Consider the following 19,383-nt stretch of genomic DNA (forward strand, 5'->3'; position numbering starts at 1 on the left):
AGGGACCCAGGTGGCTCAAGGCAGCCATTCAAGGCAACCTTTGTTCTGGAGGGTAATGCTCACGCCCTGTCCCTTCAGGAGAAGTCCTTCCCCAGGACCCAGGCCCAGGGTCCTCACCCCACCCTCGAGCCTCCCCACCCTGCCCCATCCTTGCCCTTCCTTAATAAGGGTGATCTGGTGCCCATCCCTGTCTCCTGACCTGACCAGGTCATCCTCCACCTGACGCCCCTGCACTCCACCAGCTGCGCTGCTGGTGGTGCCTCAAGCGCACATGTGGCTCCCCCTGCCTGGAAGTCCCCTTCTGACCCACACTTTTCCCTTGACCAGGCTGACACCTCTGTTGTTTTCTTGTCCTTCAGTTTGTCTTTCAGTCATAATTTAGCTTTTTATTTGGAAATTATTATAGAGTCACAGGAAATTAGGGAACTAGTACAGAGAGATCCCACGTATTTGTCACTCCATCTCCTTCAGTAGTTACATTTATATAATCAAGTTCACGATCAGGCCACTTTGTACAGCTTGTGCTGGCAGGTGTGTGCCCTCTAATCACATGGGCAGATGAAGGTTACGGGATGTGGCCTCATCCTTCTCCACAAGGGTCTTCTTACAGTCGCCTCTTTACGGTCACAACCACACCTTGCCCTTCCCAGCCCAACCCCTAGCGACCACTGCTCTTTTCCACTTCTTCGAGAAAGTTACGTGACTAGAACCATACGGTATAGAGCCTTTTTTAAAAATTGCACATACCTCACCCTTCTAAAGTGTAAAGTTAAGTTCTTTAGTATTTTTTTTGGTTGTCAATGGGCCTTTATTTTACATATTTATACGAGGACTGAATCCCATGCCTCACACGTGCTAGGCAAGTGCTCTACCACTGAGCTACGATCCTAGCCCTAAAGTTAAGTTTCTGATATATTCACAGGGTGAATATCACCACAAATTTAGAACATTTTCATCAGCACAAAAAGACCCCGTAGCCAGGTGTGGTGGTACACACCTGTAATCCCAGGAACTTGGGAGGTTAAGGAGAATCACAAGTTGGAAGACAGACTCAGCAACTTAGTGAAATACTGTCTCAAAATATGAAACAAAAAAGGACTAGGGGTGCAGTTCAGTGGTAAAGCTTCCCTGTGTGCAATCCCTAGTACCCAAAAAAACAAACAAACAAAAAACTCTGTACCTTTTAGTAGTCATCCCCAATTTAGCCTCCGACGGTCCTCCCCCCCTTTCCCCAGTCAGCTCTAGGACAGCCACTATCTACTTCTGTCTTTATAGATCTGACCAATTCCGAATACTTAGAAATACTATAAAATGATTGAAATTTATACTTTAAAGAGGTTAAGTGTATAATATATGTTATATATCAATAAAGCTGTTACAGAGAAAAAAAAAAAAACGGTCCCCTAAGCAATGCAATATTTCCCAACAAAAGCAACTCCTCCATCTTCCCCTTTTTTAAGGAGACCCCATCGTCCAACCACAAAATTCTTCTTCCTTCCCTCTTGTTCCCATCAGTTACCAAACCCTGCGGGGTAAACTGCAATGTCTCTAAGGCACAGTCCCTCTTTTCCAAGCCCACTGTTGTCCAGCCTAGTGGGATGCTTGCTGCACAAAGGGCGGTCACAGTGACTGCCCTGCTTCCAGTCTCACTCGGGTCCAATTCGACACACTATGTCCAGATTTATCTTCTCATGGATTACGGGAGACCTCCGGGGACAGGGACTGTCTCCCCATCAGCCTGGGGACTCCTGAGCACACAGCTGTCTCCTTCGACTTCGGAGTGGGGGACCTGAGGACAAAGTCCTGCCTCCCCGCTTCATTATGGGGGCTCCAGGGCAGGCCCAGGGCGCCTAAGGCTGGGGCGGTCTAGGTCTGGGACCAGCGCTGGTGTCCCTGCGTCCACGTCTCTGGGGCGGGACCTCCCTCGCCACACCTCCCCGGCCTGTTCCTCACCCCCGCCAGCGCCGCAGCGCGGACCCGGCTGGGCGGCGCACGCTTCTCCCCAAATCCCAGCGGGACGCGCTCGCGGCGCCACGTCCACCACCGCCAGTCCCGCCCCGGGAGCCGCCTCGCCGCCGCCGCCCCCACGCACGGCCCTGGAGGGCGGGACGCCGAGCCCCCGGGCCGGCTCGGGGCGCCCGCCGGGGGAAGGTCGCGGGCCCTCGGGGCTCTTGGGACTCGGGCCGCAGCCCGCTGGGGAACTGCGGGCGCAGAAAGGCCCTGGGCCTGGACTCACCAAGTAGGGCCGGCGAGCAGTCCCGGCGCCGCCATCTTGTTGTCACGCGGTTTCCCAGGCGACCGGGGTCGGTGCGCTTCTCATTGGCTAAGTCCCTGAGCGCGGCGCGCTGGCGCTCGCTCGGAAGGCTCGCGATTCTGGAGGCTGGCGCAGGAGGATCGCAAGTTCGAGGCCAGCCTCAGCAATTTAACGAGCCCCTGTCTCAGAATAAAACATTAAAAGGGCTGGAGATGTGGCTCAGGGGTAAGGCGCCCCTGGGTTCAACCCCATGTACCCGCCAACCCCCAAAAGAGAAAGAAGGGTCCCTGAACGACCCGCGCACAGCGGAGCGGGTGCCGCCGAGTGTGCTCCAGAGCTGCTGGCCCTGGGCGTCCAGACTCCGCGGACACCGCCAATCCCAGAATCCCGGGGGGAAAGAGGGCTGGTTACACCACTCCCGAAAGACGCGCGAAGGCGAGATTCTGGAGTAAGGTTCGTGAAACTGCTGGAAGTCTCTAGACCTTAGTGTGTGGCCCTGGCGGTGCTACTGCTGTGCCAAACTGGTTTTTCTTTTTCTTTTTTGTATTGGGGATTGATCCCAGGGGCACTTATTACTGACCTACATCCCCAACCTGACTTTTTTTGGGGTGGCGGGGCGAAGTAGTGAGGTGAGGTACCAGGGATTGAACTCAGGGACACTCAACCACTGAGCCACATCCCCAGCCCTGTTTTGTATTTTATTTAGAGACAGCCTCACTGAATTGCTTAGCGCCTCGCTTTTGCTTAGTCTGACTTTGAACTCGAGCTTTGAACTCCTGTCTCAAGCTCCCGAGCCGCTGGTATTACAGGCTTGAGCCTCCGGCTCCAGTCCTTTTTTTATTTTGAGACAGGGCAGCACTAAATTGCTTGAGACCTCGCCAAGTTGTTGAGGCTAGCCTTGAACTTGCCATCCTCCTGCCTCAGTCTCCTGATTTGCTAGGATTCCAGGCATGCACCGCCTCACCAGGCGCTAAATTGATCTTGGGGAATTACTTATCCCTGAGCATCTGTTTCCCCATCTGATCAGTACAGTACTTGGGACAGTTTTGACAGAATTGAAATAGTGCAGGTAGTTAATGGATGTTTTATGTGTGAATTATTTATTTTTCCCCCTGGTACTGGGATTGAACCCTGGGGCATTGTACCACTGTACCACATTCCCCATCCTTTTGTTTTTATTTTGAGACAGGATCTCACCAAGTTGCCCAGGCTGACAGCTTGCTTCTCCCGCCTCAGTCTTACACGTGCCCCACTCTGCTAACTTCTTGACCGGTTGATGCCCTGTAGAGACGGCCCAAACTCTAGTTCCTAGCTCAGTGTGGCTGACCCAGCTGTAATCCCAGTTCCTGCAGAGGTTGAGACAGGAGGATCACCAGTTTGAGGTCAGCCTGGGCAAATTAATGAGATTCTGTCTCCAAAATAAAATAGAAAGGGTTGGGGATGAACTTTAATGATAGAACGCTCACCTAGGATGTATAAGGGCCTTGATTCAACCCCTAGTACCATAAGAAAACAAAACAAAAACCTAGTTTCTTTTTCTTTGTGGAAGAATTGGGTAAGTACATCCCTTTTGATAGTTTCCCCTCCCTGAACCTCATATAAAACTAAGGTATTAGATTAGCCTCAAGTCACCAGAGCAACTAAAGGCATGAGCTTTGACATCAGGACTCCTCACTATGGCCTTGGACACATTAGTTTCTTCATCTGTAAAATGGGGATACTACCTACCCCCCAAGGTTGCTGGATCAAATGAGATAATGCAAAGTACTATCAAAACACCTGTACAGACTACATTTTCAAAAGCATTTCCTGCTCTTCATTATCTCTGAAGACTTCCAGCTGTGATGGTTTGGTTTCTAATCTCAGACCCACTGAACTTATGTCCAGGTTCAGCCACCAAAACCTTTCTCAGCACGACTCAGATTGCACTTTTACAATTTATTTTCTGTTTGACTCCCCCACTTCCAACCCTGGCCCAGTGCTGGGGCTCAAACCCAGGACTTCAAGCAAGCTAGACAGGCGCTCCACCACTGAGCCACACTCCTGGCCACCATCCTCCATTTGACTTTCTAACCTATGACCTTGGATGGGGGAGAGACTCCCCTTTGCTTAGTCTGACTTTGAACTCGAGCTCCTCATTCTCTGCACACCAAGTAGAAGATGAAGAGAGCTGCCAGTTACTGAGCCCCTTCCAAGTACCAGATGCCAACATTACTGATGAGAAAATAGAAGTTCGAAAAAGGGAAGACCATACAGGTAGGAAGCAGAAGAACTGGATTCAAACCCAGCACTGTCTGCTCTTTTCAGAAAGCCCCACTCTAGTAAAACAGGCAGGCAAAGATAAGCCAGGCTTGCAATCCAGGCCCACTGCCAGGTGAGGGCTTGGGCGGCAAAGTGACTGGAGGTTGAAGGCAGGAGAATTATTATGGAGCTGCTTCCAGAAAACTTCCGAAGCATGAGATCCGTGCAACAGAGGAAGTTGGAGGTCATGCTGGGGCCAAGTGCTTTTTGGAGGGCTGTAGGGGAATCTTGGTCAGGAAGAATAGCAACCTCATACTGTCACCTTGCTCATAAATGTAAGCAAGGACCACCAGTGTGGGAGGCAAGCGCCTCAGCAAGAACAGGAGTGGATTTACCAGGCATCAGGATTTTCCCCTCCTCCCCAGGTCCTGCAGCTGTCAGGCCTCAGTGAGCACCTAGTTCCTGGGCGGGAGGCTGGAGCCCTCCAACTTGCAGCTCAGTTTGGTTTAAAACAAAAATTGTAAGGGGAAGTCAGAGCCTTATTATAAAAGCATATATCCTTACCAGAAAAACTTGGAAAATAATAATTGCCATCATTAATCAAGGATGTATTATTGTATGGACTGGCATAATTTAACAATTCTATGAGACTGGATTCTGTCACCTACCCGCTGTCTGTTCCTGCTCAACGACTTCACTCTCCATATCTGTAAAACAGGGATATGAGTAGGACCTACCTCATAGGATTATTGTGCAAATTAAATTCCTCATATTGTTGATGCCCGTCTTGGAGACCAGGAATGGGTCCTTGTTCCCCAGCATTGAAGATTAAACACCTGGGAAACACAGAGGCAAGTGTAGTAAGCTAGTTTTATTTAAGCAAAGGACAGATTTCTCTGAATAGTAGAAGCCCCAGATCTGGGAGTCCACAGGAGAGGGTGCATCTTGATGTTTTAGCACTTTAACTCCATAAATTAATCAAATTTCTCCTCTAACAAACACATTTATGAAGATTAATTGCATTTATGTTAAATCTAATGTACTCATTTTTTTTTCTTTTGTACTGGAGATTGAACCCAGGAGTACTTAACCATGGAGCCACATCCCCAGCCCTTTTTATATTTTATTTAGAAACAGGGTCTCGCTGAGTTACTTAGGGGCTTGCTAAGCTGCTGAGGCTGGCTTTGAACTTACAATCCTCTTACCTCAGCCTCCTACGCCACTAGGATTACAGGCGTGGGCCACCATGCCCGGCCTAATGTATCCATTTTTAAGTGTGACAACCAAGATATCAGACAAGATATCAGGATATCTTTTCCCTGTTGAAGAAAAATCCTGGCAGCAATGGCTATTACTCTCTAGACATTCTATAGAAACCAACATTCTATTAATTGCCTCACTACCTAGAAAAACTTGTGGGTTAGTAATTTTAAAGACATCTTTACTCTCATCTATTTACCCAATTTAAATTAAACTTTTTCTTAGAGGTTTAAGTCATGTGTACTAAAAGACATTGGGATTCCTTTCTTTTTCTTAAATTTTAATTTATGAATGCTATATGTCAACTTTGCTACCAGGTAAATGATTTGTAGATACAGACACATATAGACATACATGCGATACACAGGTGCGCACAAATGTACATAAAAACCAACAGGAAACAAGGATTTTTGAGCTTGACCTTGAGTACTTGACCCCTGAAAATGACAGCAGGAAAAACAGTGAGAAAAAACTTCAGATAAAACAAGACTGATGAGGACAAAATATATTAATCTAGGCGCACAGGATTCAAACATAAATTCACCATAAAACCATGAACTCAAAAAATACAGAAATGTTTTAAAATACCAGAGTTCTAAAAAGAAAAAAAAAAAGAAAGAAAGAAAGAAAAATTGCACGGCCGTAATTACTCTAGTAAAAGAGAACATCTTCAACAGACCAGAGTGTACGTGGGGGACAGAGAGAGTCAGCACAGGTGTTAAAAGGCTGGGGGAGCCCTGAACCCCTCAGGTGAGGGTTCTCAAGGTTCAGAAGACTTGTACCCATGGGATTATTCCGTCCTCTCCCCCGTGCTCTAGCGTTTAGGGAGGAACTGGTTGAGAAAGCAAAGTCACAGACTGCAAGAGCCATTTAAGTCCTGCCGCAGCCTAAATTTAAAAGTGACCCTTATTTTTGCTTTGGTTCCACGCTGGCTTTGGACAATTGCCTCTGTAGCTTACATCCCAGATGCAAGCCTTGGACGGATAGAGATCTGGCAAAAAGCTAAGAAGTAAGGAAAGCTACCGTCTTGAGCTTGAGAGGCAAAACATCACACAGAGGGCACCTCTGACCATTTTTTCTTCCCCCTTTTGTAAAACTAGTCTCTTAGGTTGTGGTGTCACAGTTTACATTTTCTCTGGAGACCATTTCCCATTCCCCCAGTTGGTAATCAAGCCAACTTTGGGTGTAGAAAATTATAAGGCATCTCCTTTTCCTCAACTGTGATGAGGTCACCCTCCATTAATACTGCTGAGGATGAGGCTCCCCTCTGAACAAAACTTGGAGCATTTAGCAGTCCACAGTTCCCACCCCTCCTTCCGTAACCTCGACCGCTGTCTCGCCAGAGTGGCCCTAATTCCTCCTCCTTCATGGGTGGCTGTGAAAAAGGTGCAAGCCTCCGATTGTCCACCCTTGCCGTGTGACTTGTCACCTGGGAGACCTTGCAACCCTTAGACACCTCTCTTGTGATAAACCCTGGTCTGTCTGTGCTGAACCTACCATTAGGTAATACACTTTTTGGGGGAGTGTAGGGATGAGGCCTCACTCAGAATGGAGGATCATAGCTGAATCTAACTTACATTTTTGGCACAATTTGGGTTTTCCCCTTGCACATAGATAGGGAAACTTGGACTATTTTCCTTCGTTTTTACAGGTTAAGCTGCAGAATGGTATTAAAGTTTATACTTCCCTCCGATCACCATGATTCTGCATTGGAGGGTTTGTACTGTTGGCAGCAGAAGAAAATGAGGCACTTTTTCTTCATCTGTGGGTCAGCCTTGCCCCTGTTTTTCAGTATGCAGGCCAGTGGTGAACTCTGCACAGCTGTTGAGATCGAAGCTCCCATCTGAATATGAGAAAACGAAGCCAACACTTGCGCCAGAGAAACTGCCCACTTTGCTAGGGACATCTCCCTAAGGAACTTCTAGTGGTCAGAAAACTCATCTCTCATTTCCCATGTCCTGCCAGATTTATTACTGCATCACTGCTGAGGGTATGAGGGTCATTGTTTGCCACATGACAAAGACCTGGAGAAATCAGGTGATGTTTCCCCTGCCACTATGAAACTTCCAAATGTGATGCCCCAAATCTCCTTCTATTAAGCAAAGTCTGAGAACACTGTGCAGGGGCTGAGGTTGTAGCTCAGTGGTAGAGCACTTGCCTTGCATGTGTGAGGCACTGGGTTCGAGTCTCAGTACCACATATAAAGAAATAAAGGCCCATCACAACTAAAAAAGATCTTTTTAAAAAAGAACTCTGTGCAAGGCCAGAGTCGTTAGGGATAAAGGCTGGAATAAAGACCAGCTTGCTGTGGACCAAAGGGATCTCTAGAGGGTGAGGAGAACATCTCATGGTTGTTGAATGCTTTATGCCGTTTTCCTGAAGGAATCTAAGGAAAGGTCAGTTGAAAGACTCAGACCTTGCACTTGAAGCTCTCATCTAATAGTTTCTTAGAAACTGTGCCATGTAAAATGTCCCTCTCTCAACAGCCAGAGTCTGGCGAGGGAAGGGGGTGACGCTCGGAGGCGTAAGCACAGGAAAGTGTGGAAGGCCCATGTGGAGCTGCATGTGTTACTGGGGTGTTCACTCAGCACCACCTAATTGACTGGTCACCACAGGATTCCCAGAGGGGTGTTGGGAGAGGAGGTCAGGGGAGAAAGAAGCCTTTGAGATTCACCATGAAGTGGCCTCAGCCAGAATCTCAAAGTTGCTTCTCTCCTTTGCTCAACTCCTCACATCCAAAGACAGACCAGGACCAGAAGCCACTGTCTCCTAGGGCCAGAAAGGCTCTGAGCCAGGGTAGGAGAGTAGGAAATGGCCTATGCAGAGTCCAATGTGCTGGACCCTCAAGCCAGGTGACTAGGAGCCACAAAAAGTCGTGAAACCTTTCACCTGAGTTTTAAGATTGGCAGCCTGCACTGATAGCGGTTAAATGGTTGATGGGTGCCCAAAATTGTCCTCCAGAAGGAAAGAGAAAAACAGAAGATGAACCTCAGAAAGATGTAAGGTGCAGAGGAGCTTACCTTGGTGACGATCCCAGGCAAACCCCCAGCTGATACAGGTCTCAGAGGGTCCTTGTTCCCCGGTGTTGAAGAATAAACACCCAAGAAATTCCAAGGCAGGTGTAGAAAGCACGTTTTATTTAAGAAAATGACAAAGACAGACTTCTCCAAAGAGAAGGGGCCTTAGAGCTGGGAGTCCATGGGAGGAAGTGTCTTGCTCTTTTATTGACCCCAGAACTCCCCTTTTAATGATGGTCTTTTCTTTCTTCCCAGTATGGACATGGGTGTGAATATTAGCAGCCCAGAGTGCCTGGACGCACAATTGTAGAGGTTAACCACCCTCTGTCCCCTGATGATCAGTCCTCGTCCTCTTGACCCCCATCATTCATTACCTACACTGACTGCCTGGCCTTCATCCCTGCCCAGGCCAAGGGGGGCTCCAGGCAGATTGCTTTGTGGCAAAGAAAACGTGGGGGGTCAGCACAGTGGGCTCATTTTATAGAATTATTCTCTTAACCTCATGTTTCCACCATCCTCACCTCCCTGTCCCCTTACATTATCACATTGTTATTTTTATAGCAAGGTGTTTCTAAAGCTGGGCACGGTGGCACATGCCTGTAATTCCAGTAGCTCCAGAGACTAAGGCAAGATATTTGCAACTGGAGGCCCACCCTGACACCTTTAAAATTTTAGGACAGGGCTGGGCTGGGGCTGTAGCTCAGCGGTAAAGCACTCCTGGGTTTATTAATCTCTAGTACCATGAATAAAAAAAGTGTTTCCCCGAAACAAAATTATGAGAACCAGAGTTTAAGATCACCTTATTGTTATTTTTCCAACCTGTATTTCTCTATCTCTCAGCTTAGCAGCTCCGGAAAGCTCTCTGAGGTCTCTAGGCTCAGATAAAACTTGAGTGTTGGGAGGATCTTGGAGGTTAGCTGTCCACCTTCCACGCTCACCCAGGATTCCCTCTGGACTTCTGGAGTCAACTGACTTCGTCTTTATCCTACTCACTATTTGTCTTTATCCCATTTCCATTGTCAGATTGAGAGGCTCTGGCCTGGGAGGAGGGAGGTCTGGGCCTGTTTCCCACATGGGTTAGATGACTCTGGAAGTTTCTATTCTTGAGAGTGGAGGGAGTCTGCTTTGCTTTTAGGTAATTTCCTGAAACACCCTTATCAGTTTTGACCACTCTGGGGTTAAAGAGTTTACTTGGTCCTAGTTGCTCAGGAGGGAAAAGTAAATAATAAGAAGAGATGGATCTGAGTCCTGCCCTCCACCTGCTTTCCATGTTCCATAAATTCTCATGCTTCCCAAGTTTCAGCCTCTCCTTCCCATGGGAACATTCCCCCTTGCCTTCTCTATGGGGAAAAAGTCCCCTTATTCAAGAACCAACTCAAACATCCCCTCCCATGAAGCCATCTCTGATTCACCCACCTCTTCTCCCAAGTAGAACCACACTCTCCACTCTACAGTTGTACAGTCATAATAGCATTTCTCGTTCAGTCTGTGATGATTACAGCCAGGGACCCCCTCTTGGACAACGAACTCTTCAAGGGAAGGGACCTTTACTCGTTCCACACAGTAGGTGTCAATAAATGTTATGATTTCAATATGAGGTGTCTCCCCAAAAGCTCATGCATGTGGCAATGCAGGGAATGTTCAAAAGTGAAATTATTAGATTGCGAGAGCTGTTACCTACTCCATGGACTAAACCATTTGATGGATTATTAATTTGAATGAATTACTGGGTAATAACTGGAGGCAGCTGGAGCTTGGTTGGAGGAAGTAGATCATGACCTTGGGGATTATATTTTGTTCCTGGCTTCTCTTGCTCTCCGTCTCTGTCTCTCTCTTTCTCTACTACCTGGCTACCATGAGCTGAGCAACATTCCTCTGCCATGACTTTCTGCCATGATGTTCTGCCTCATGTAGGGCTCAGAGCAATGGAGTCAGCCCACCATGGACTGAACCTCTGAAACTGTGAGCTAAAATAAACTTTTCCTCCTCTAAGTTGTTCTTTTCAGGTATTTTGGTCACAGCAACAAAAAGCTAGCATCATAAATTAACTGAAAGAGTGAATGAGCAAGACCCTAAGCAACTCAGTGAGACCCTGTGTCAAAATAAAAAATTAAAAAGGGCTGGGGATGTGGCTCAGTGGTAAAGAACCTCTGGGTTCAATCCCCAGTACCAAAAAAAAAAAAAAAAAAAAAAGTGGATGAGCACAAGAATGAATCTATTAGTGACTGTACAGATGAAGATTTACCTTGAATGCTCTATGGTGCTATTGGGTCACAGCCCTCTCTCGTCAAGGATGAAAATTCAGAGCAGGTCACACGGTAACATGTGCTGCAATACCCTCCTCTCTCCAGTCATGCTATATTCCATTCTGTCATTGAACAAATACACACTGAGTACCTGCCCCATGAGGAACTGTGCTAGACCCTGGGACAGGCGTCAGGGAAGACTGTGACGCTGGAAGGAGTAGCTCTGCCTGTCTAGACCCCTCTTGTTCTGCAGGTCTCTATGCAAATTCTTCCTCCCAGTGGCCTGTCCTGACCCAGAATGTTGGCTTCTCATATTCCCCTCCTGACTGAAGTGTAACATTTGGTGAAACCTGAAGTTACCATTGTTTTTGGTCTTTCCCATTTGAATGCAGTGCTCTGTCCCCAGAGCCTATGCCAAAACCAGGACCTGGCACACAGCAGACACTTAATAAATTTATTATTCCATAATACGTACTTTCTTATAATCTATCTTTTCCTTCACTAATTTGCTCTTCAGTTGTATCCAATCTAAGATTAAACCTATCCACTGAGTTCTTTTCTTTCTCTCCTATTTATTTATTATTAATTAATTAATTTATTTATTTATTTTGGTACTAGGGATTGAACTCAGGGGGGGTTTAACCACTGAGCCACATCCCCAGCCCTTTTATTTTTTATTTTGAGACAGGGTCTCACTAGGTTGCCCAGGGCTAAGTCGCTGAGGCTGGCTTCAAACGTGCAATCCTCCTGTCTCAGTCTCCTAAGTTTACCACACCCCATGAGTACTTCATTTCTGTTGTTGCATTTCTCAGTTCAAGAATTTCCATTTGGTTCTTTTCTATAATTTCCAGTTCTCATGGGGCCTGGTGACACATACCTGTAATCCCAACAACTTGACAGACTGAAGCAGGAGGACTGCAAGTTCAAGGCGAGCCTCATCAACTTAGAGAAGCCCTAAGCAGGTTAGTGAGGGCCTATCTCAAAATAAAAAAAAAAAAGGGCTGGGATGTGGCTCGGTGTTTGGTATCCCTGGGTTAAATCCCCAGTACCAAAAAAAAAAAAAAAAAAAAAAAAAAAAAATTCCAATTCTTGCATTAAGCATATAGTTATTCGAAAGTTTCATTGACAATTTGCTTATCTTCATCTGCTGTGAAACTCCATTATTTGTTGCTTTTTCTTGCTTTGTTTGTTTGTTTTGTTGTATTGTCTTGAATTTCTGTGTGGTCTGGGCTGTGGTTTCCTGTTCACTGTAAGTGGGACTCTTCCTGGTCCCAACCCAAAGCCTAGTGGGGTCAGCTGTCTGGGACTCCTTTCTCAAAGGGTCCTGAACGACAGATTTTCTCCCTTTTGCCCCATAAATTTATAAATACCTCTGCTCAGTTTCTTAGCCGTCTCTTCTTGAAGTGACAAATACTTTCAAGGGAAAAGCAGTCCAAATGAAAGGCTCACCTCTCTCAAGCCCTGGATTCTTTCCTGCATTGGTAACTTCGCTGTTTGGAGCCTGTTGCTGCCTCCTGATAACCATCAAATGAACGCAGCGCAAAAGGCTTGGAACGTGGAGGAACAACTCTCCATCCACGAGGGAGTTGCGGCAGGGACTTCTGAGGCAAATCTTGAAGACAAACAGGAGCGTCCACAGGTACCCCAGGTGCACGGGAGGGCTCTCCGTGCAGAGGAAATACAGGATGTAAGAGCGCAGGGCAGCCGGGCCCCGCACGGCGGGTGCGGCTGGCTAGGATGCGGTGTGTGCTGGGTGGAGAGGATGTTAGGGAATCAGGTTTAGGCCGGGGGAAGGCGGGGTCTTGAGTGTCAATGCGGAGGAATTTGGTCTTGATCACACAGGAGAGTCTAGGGCTGTGGACTGGGATTTCCCTTTCTCTCTTAAGATTGGGAAGTCTGGTCTGGAGAAGCTGCGCAGTGGAGCACAGGCACTGGGCGATCTAGGCTCCGCCCCAACTCTGCCGAGAACTTGCCCTCAGTTTTACCATCTGCAAAATGATTTCTTAGAGTTCTCTAATTTGGTGACTAGGGTTCAGTCTACTGCAGATGTTGTCCAGACAGAATGTAGTTGCTCAGAGGGCAGAAGAGGCAAAGGTGTGAAACCCCTGTGTTCAATCCCAGGTATCAAACAAACAAACAAAAAAACAAGGAAAAGATTGACCGGAGTAACAGGACCCATTTTCAGCAGAGCAACTTTGGGCCTTCTGTCTCCTGGGCCAGCGCCTTGCTTCACCTGCCGCTTCTCTGGCTCTCAGTAGCCCCCAGAATCACCACCCTTACCCCTACCCCAGGCAGCTAAGAACTCAGACATGGGGTGTGTGTGTGTGTGTGCACAGGAGCCGATAGGGGTGGGGGTGATAGGTGACTGGGGGTTCCTCTCACCTCCCTCCCACACCTTCTCCACTTCCTGCCTTTCTCTCCCCAGTCTTGACTCTCACTTCTTTTCTCTTCTAAGCTGGAGGCCCTTGATGGCCCACTCAGGTTTTATCTAGGCTTTTGACACAAGGCCTTGACCTTAGAAGGGAAGTGTCAGGGAGTCCCCTTCACCATCTGGCCAGTAAATAAGACACCAACTAAGCCAGGGAGCTGGAGGAGGCAGGAGCTGGGCTGCAAAAACAATGCCTGGGTTCCGGGGAGCAGGAGGTCAGGAAATCAAGACTTACTTGGTGCCTGGTGCAGTGGCTCACGTCTGTACTCCCAGCAACTTGGGAGGCTGAGACAGAAGGATCACAAGTTCAAGGTCAGCCCCAGGAAATTAGAAAGACTTGCCTCAAAATTTAAAATAAAAAGGGCTGAGGATATTGCTCAATGGTAGCTATGGCTTCAGACAGAACTGAAGTGAAGTTCAAATGAGATGGCTCCACCCTTTACAACCTTGGGCAAGTCACTTAATATCTAAGCCTCAGTTTCTTCATCAGTCAAGTGGGTATAATTATAAAAGCTACTGCTCTGCATCACTGAGAACTAAGTGAGAGAATGGATGCCACAGAGCACCAAAGAGCTCCAGGATTCATCCTGAGATAGGAATTTGGGAATAAAGGGAGATACTGAGTCTCAAAGGAAATACCCATAAACTACTGAAACACAAAAAAGTACCACGAACAGTTGTGACTCCAGAGCAACCCGCCTTGACCCATACCCTAGGCTAACAAGAGGACACTGCACAGGCCCAGTGGAAACTGGTTGAAATTCTGTAGCTCCACCCTGGCTCCACCTCTAGTCCAGTCCCTACCAACCACCCCTCTATAAATATTACCACTCCATGCCAACAGACTCCTGTCCCTCCCTCTGGAGACAGCCAGAATATGTATTCCTTCCTTCAGCCCAAGGATGTCTCCTTGAGATTGCCCTCATTCTCCCTTGAACATGTCTCTGCTTTCCCATGCCTTTGGCACAAGCTGAAATTCTTTTCCATCACTTGACTCTGGTCCTGAGTCAAGTTCCCCCTTCACTCCAGTAAGTCCTCAGACCTTTCATGGCGGACAATCCTATCGCTAGAACCATAGCTGGGACTTCACGGTCCCCCACCCAAATCCTGTCCACTGCATTTTGGCCAACTGCTAGTCCCTCTACTAGATCCCTTCCCAGCCACCCCAGACTGACACTAACAACTCACCTTGCCGGGTGTGGTGGTGCATGCCTGTAATGTCAGCAGCTCAGGAGGCTGAGGCAGGAGGATTGCAAGTTCAAAGCCAGCCTCAGCGATTTAGTGAGTACCTCAGCAACTCAGCGAGACCCTGTCTCTAAATAAAATATAAAAAGGGCTAGGGACGTGGCTTGATGTTTAAGTGCCCCTGGATTCAATCCCTGGTAGAAAAAGAAGAAAAAAAAAAAAAAAAAACACAAACAAACAAACAAACAAAAAGCCCCTCATCTACTAGTTTCTTTATCCAAATCACCAAACACTAGGTCTGAAGAAACTTCAGAAATAATCCATTTTGTCTTCCACTTGAAATGAGGACCCTAAACCCTGGAGGGAACGAGTCCCACTCAGAGCTGAGCCAGTGCTTTACCATGTTCCCCAGGTCCTCCCACCCCTTCCTAAGCCTCAGCTCCCCAAGCCTCGGTTCAGAACCTGCAGGCCATCCGCCACCTCATCTCAAAACCGGAATCTACCCCAGTCTCTCCTTTGGCTCCTGTCTCTTGCCCTAATCGTCTTTTAAAAAACCCACAAACCATCTATATAATATTTATTCATGTTTTTGCCTTTTTAAAATGGATTATTACTGCATTTAATCCTTCTGCAGCTCTTTTGTTACAGGCCTGGGTCTCCGAGAGGGCATGCAATTAAATCAAGATGCCCAGGACGGTAGCCCTGTCCACTGCCCCCTCGCTCTGCCTACCACTGGACTCTTGGGATGTGGCTCACACCTATCTATAACTCACCACCTGCAGGGCCCTGGATCCCCGCACCGGTAGGAAGGAAGCAGCTCCCAGCCCCTCCCTGCCTGCGCCATAGGCCCTCCTTCCTCTCCTTACCCCTCCACACCTCCTGCCTCGGGATTCAAAAGCAGCCAAGCCTAAAAAGGCCTGTGGAAAAGCTCTGAGCTCATCTAGAGCTGCTACCAAGAGCACCGAGCAAGAGCCTCCCAGGATGAACGGCTTTCTCTTCCTTCTACTCACCTTCAGCTTCCTGGCTCTGACTCAGGTAGGAAAAGTCCCCCAAAGCCCCCAGTGCCACCCTCAGGATTCCCTGACCTGCCTGCCATGGGAGGTAGGGAATTTGGGCTTCTGGGGGCCCAGCCTTCTCCCTTGGAGGCAAAGGCAGACAGGCTCCAACAGGAACCCCGGACCAGGGGAGTTTGCCCACCCAAGCTTCTGGCCCTTCTTCCCAGGGTCAGATTGCTTGAGGGCCGCCTCTGCGCTGAAATCTGAGTTCTCATCTTGGGAGCCTCACAGGGTGCCAGGCACAGAGACACCCAGAGGTGCTGTGCAATGCTAGGGAATTAAGAGGTATAGAAAGACAGCCCCTGAGTGAGGAACAGTGTCCCCCAGGGGGCCTATGGATCTGGTCCTGGTGGGAGGGGGCCAGGAAATGTCCAAGCAGAGCCTGCTCTGCTTTTGCCGTCAGGGGGGCCCTGTCCCAGCAGGAGAGAGACCTGGGGGTGAGGAATGCAGCCTATCACTCAGTCTCAAATCAGCTGCCATTTCAGGAGGCAGCTTTGGTGGCATCCCACGTGCCCAGAGGGGCCCAGTCAATATGGGAGACAAGAGCCATCAAGTTCTTGATCAAGAACAGCTTCATCAACCATCAAGGACAGCTTGATCGCCATCAAAAACAGCTTAATTTCTATTAAGAGCAGCTTCAGTTGCAGTTTTATCAACCATCAAGGACAGCTTGTCACCAACTGGCTGTTTGCACTGCTCCACCCACCCACCCACCCATACTTTGCCAAGGGGTTTCTCACTTGGCCCTGTCGCACGTCACCCTTCCCTCCACGAGGGACTCTTCTCCCTATTCAGGAGAAAAGGAAACAGGCTCAGGGATGCTACGCCTCTTGCAGGTGTGGGGTCAAGGGCTGGGGCTCCTCTGTGTCCCTCTGTGATGGAGGCGCTGGTGGTCTGGGAGAGGTGAAAGGGAGCTTGGGGGTCGGGGCATAACCGCCTTCTGTCAAGGCAGGAAACAGCCAAACATCGCGACAGGGCCTGTGGCAAAGGGACAAGGGAGGATGCATCCTTAATAAAGTGACATTCAAAAGCCCCCTGAGCCTGGCGTGGTGGCGAAGTCCCTACTTCGGAAGCTGAGGCGGAGGACCAAAATTTCAAACCTCAGCAACGTAATGAGACCCTCAGCAATTTAGCAAGACCCTTTCTAGAACAGAAATAGAGGGGACCGGGGTGCAGCCCGTGGCAGGGCGCCCCAGGATTGTCCCCAGTACAGAAACGAAAACAAACGAGACGAAAGGCTGAGGACCCTGAGCAGCCCCCACTTCTCTTCCTGCAGATACAAACTGGAGTCTTGGGACAGACGACTGTTGCTGGGACTACTGCCGCGGCCGCGGGCAACGCGAACACTGCGGGAGGCGGCGGCGGCGGAGGCAGTGGCGCTGGCGGTGGCGGCGGCGGCGGCGGTGGCGGCGCCGGCGGCGGCGCCGGCGGCAGCGGGGAAGGCAGCGGTGGTGCCGGCGGTGGTGCCGGCGGTGGTGCCGGAGGCGGTGCCGGCGGTGGTGCCGGGGGCGGTGCCGGCGGCGGTGGTGCCGGCGGCGGTGCCGGCGGTGGCGCCGGGGGCGGTGCCGGCGGCGGTGGCGCCGGGGGCGGTGCCGGCGGCGGTGGCGCCGGCGGTGGCGCCGGCGGTGGTGCCGGCGGTGGTGCCGGCGGTGGTGGTGGTGGGGCCACCACGGTCAAAGGTTCCACAACTTTGAGACCTACCAAAGGTGGGGCCCCAGCTCTCAGCAACATGGATGGTGGCAGTGTCCTTTTCTTCTTGACCAACACCCTCATCCACCTCTTCTACCTCAGCTGAGGTGACAGTGTCACCTCTAGCTCTATGCCCCCTGAAATAGCCGCCACCATCACTAGCCAGAGAACACCTGCCTCCCGCCAACCCTCAGGATGGGTTGATGCGGGGATCCCAAGTGGTAGAAGTTGACAGGCAGTGCCACACAGGCAGTGGCCACACAGAGGTACTGATGTGAAGGGGCAAGCTGGGGCTCAATAAAGTTCTCCTTGTCTGTGGAGGGGCCCTGCGTGTGGTCACTGGACATCACCAGGCCCCAGAGCTGTGCGCACACACCCAGGAGCTTCCCACACCCTTGTCAACGGAGCAAGTGGGGCTGGAAGTGGCCTACCCAGAGTCCACTGCAGAAGACCCTCTCCTTAGAATCATCCCGCGGTGACAAGACCCAGAAACCTCCACCCTCACTGTCCCCTTTAGTGGAATTCACTTCCCCTGTCCCTGAGAGTTTGATAATGACTTTCCCAGAGATTCCACCACCCCTCTCCCCAGACCCTGAATAACCCTGGACACAAGAGGACCCCCACCCCAGGACCTGGGTATCCTCAGAATGAAGGATTTGGGGCAATCCCCAGGTCCAGGAGCTCTCCCCACCCCAGAAAACAAGCTCACGAGCCACCCATCCTTACATCTCTGGCCACTGGGGCTGGAGGAGGGTTAGGAGATGGCTGTCTACTTTCCGGACCACCTGGGGCAGGAAGAATAAGCAACTGCTCTACTCTCTGGATTTGGGGTGTCGCTGTTTGGAGCTGTAGAGAGGGAAGGGAGCCCCAGCGCAGCCCCTCCTGTCCCTCTTTCCTGAGGACTTCTGCCAGAGGCCTCAACAGTGGCCCCAGATCTAAGGGCAGAGGACGCTGCTCCCTCCTGTGTCCTGTCCTCTCAGCTGGGATAGGGTCCCCGGTCCTGTCCTGTCTTCTTTGACTGAGACCAAACCTTCAGACTGGGGGAAGCCAGAGGAAAGGGGAGAGGGGTCTCCTCAACTCTCCTGCCCCCACCCCCAATGTGCCCCCACATGCTGAACCTCAAGGTTTTCACCCCTGGACTTGTGTGCATCCCTGAAACAGGTTCCTCTGCCACCATCTCGTCTGGCCAACTCCCCCCACATCTCGTGCACGCCGGCTGGAGCACCCCCAGGCAGGAGGGTCCTGCTCTGGGCACCCTCCACTGTGTCCTCCTCCTTATTGATTGTGTCATCTTATGTGTCGGGGATCCTCCACCAGACCATGTTTCCTGAGGGTGGGGACCTCAAGGTTTGTTTCATGTCTGTGTCCCCACGCCCAGTACCAGACCTGAATCTGTCATTCTGAGAACACCCAGGTACTGGAGCGGGGGGTCCTCTGAATATGGGACCATCTGGGGGGTGGGGTGGAATCTCTGGAACTGTCACTCCCACTCAGGGACAGGCTCAGTACACACCATTAGGATGAGACTGCATGAAGGGACACACGCACCAATTACATCAGTCCCAGGCTCCCTCTGGTGGCATAGGGAGGCCTTACACCCTAGCCCTACCACCCCCAACCCCCACACCCACCAACACCCCCCCCCCCAAACAAAAAACCCAGCAGGGTGGAAAGAAGCCAGCCTGAATGTAGGGGGAAAAGGTCAGTGGTCAATCCTCACCCTGATCCCTGACCCCAATACCAAGGTACACAAAGACAAAGATACCTGGCAGCTTATTAGAAAATAGCTTATGTTACAACAAAAAACACCTATAAAAACATTCCGTCCCAGCAAAGCTCTGGAGCTGGGGGGAAAAGGAGGTTCAGAGCACATGGACGGTCCAGATCTGGGATGCCCTGTCCTTGGCCAGTTCCCACAGCACCACATGGTCCCGGTCATAGCCTCGGCCACCTAGGAGAGGATGGGAGAGTCAGAGGTGGTCAGAGAAAGGTGGGGACCATGCTGCCC

At 50.0% G+C, this 19,383-nt stretch overlaps 2 protein-coding genes across 3 annotated transcripts in view; one reads left to right on the plus strand and one right to left on the minus strand.

The window, feature by feature from the left end:
• The first annotated feature begins 12,370 nt into the window (after positions 1 to 12,370).
• On the plus strand, positions 12,371 to 17,693 carry CD52 (CD52 molecule). Of its 2 annotated transcripts, none has more exons than XM_079115305.1 (4): positions 12,371 to 12,705; positions 15,414 to 15,666; positions 16,963 to 17,219; positions 17,307 to 17,693. In XM_079115305.1, the coding sequence occupies exons 2-4, from the start codon at positions 15,613 to 15,615 to the stop codon at positions 17,479 to 17,481; spliced, it is 486 nt and encodes a 161-aa protein (XP_078971431.1). In that variant the 5' UTR covers positions 12,371 to 12,705; positions 15,414 to 15,612; the 3' UTR covers positions 17,482 to 17,693. The 2 variants fall into 2 exon arrangements, with proteins under 2 accessions (XP_078971431.1, XP_078971432.1); XM_079115306.1 differs by having other exon boundaries at positions 12,371 to 12,657.
• Positions 17,694 to 19,132: 1,439 nt separating this feature from the next.
• The window catches only part of CRYBG2 (crystallin beta-gamma domain containing 2), a 37,946-nt gene continuing 37,695 nt past the window's right edge, over positions 19,133 to 19,383 (minus strand). The window contains 1 exon segment of the mRNA XM_079114179.1: positions 19,133 to 19,326. Within this exon segment, the coding sequence (XP_078970305.1) occupies positions 19,238 to 19,326 (89 nt within the window). The 3' untranslated portion in view covers positions 19,133 to 19,237.

The sequence above is a fragment of the Sciurus vulgaris genome (assembly GCF_902686455.1).
Source record: "Sciurus vulgaris genome assembly, chromosome: 1".
Lineage (NCBI taxonomy): Eukaryota > Metazoa > Chordata > Mammalia > Rodentia > Sciuridae > Sciurus > Sciurus vulgaris.

Coding starts and splice junctions, on each gene's coding strand:
- CD52 (XM_079115305.1), top strand. CDS start 15,613: ATGAACGGCTTTCTCTTCCTTCTACTCACCTTCAGCTTCCTGGCTCTG. Junction 15,667..16,962: donor GCTTCCTGGCTCTGACTCAG/GTAGGAAAAGTC, acceptor CTCTTCCTGCAG/ATACAAACTGGAGTCTTGGG. Junction 17,220..17,306: donor GCCGGCGGCGGTGGTGCCGG/CGGCGGTGCCGG, acceptor CGGCGGTGGCGC/CGGCGGTGGTGCCGGCGGTG.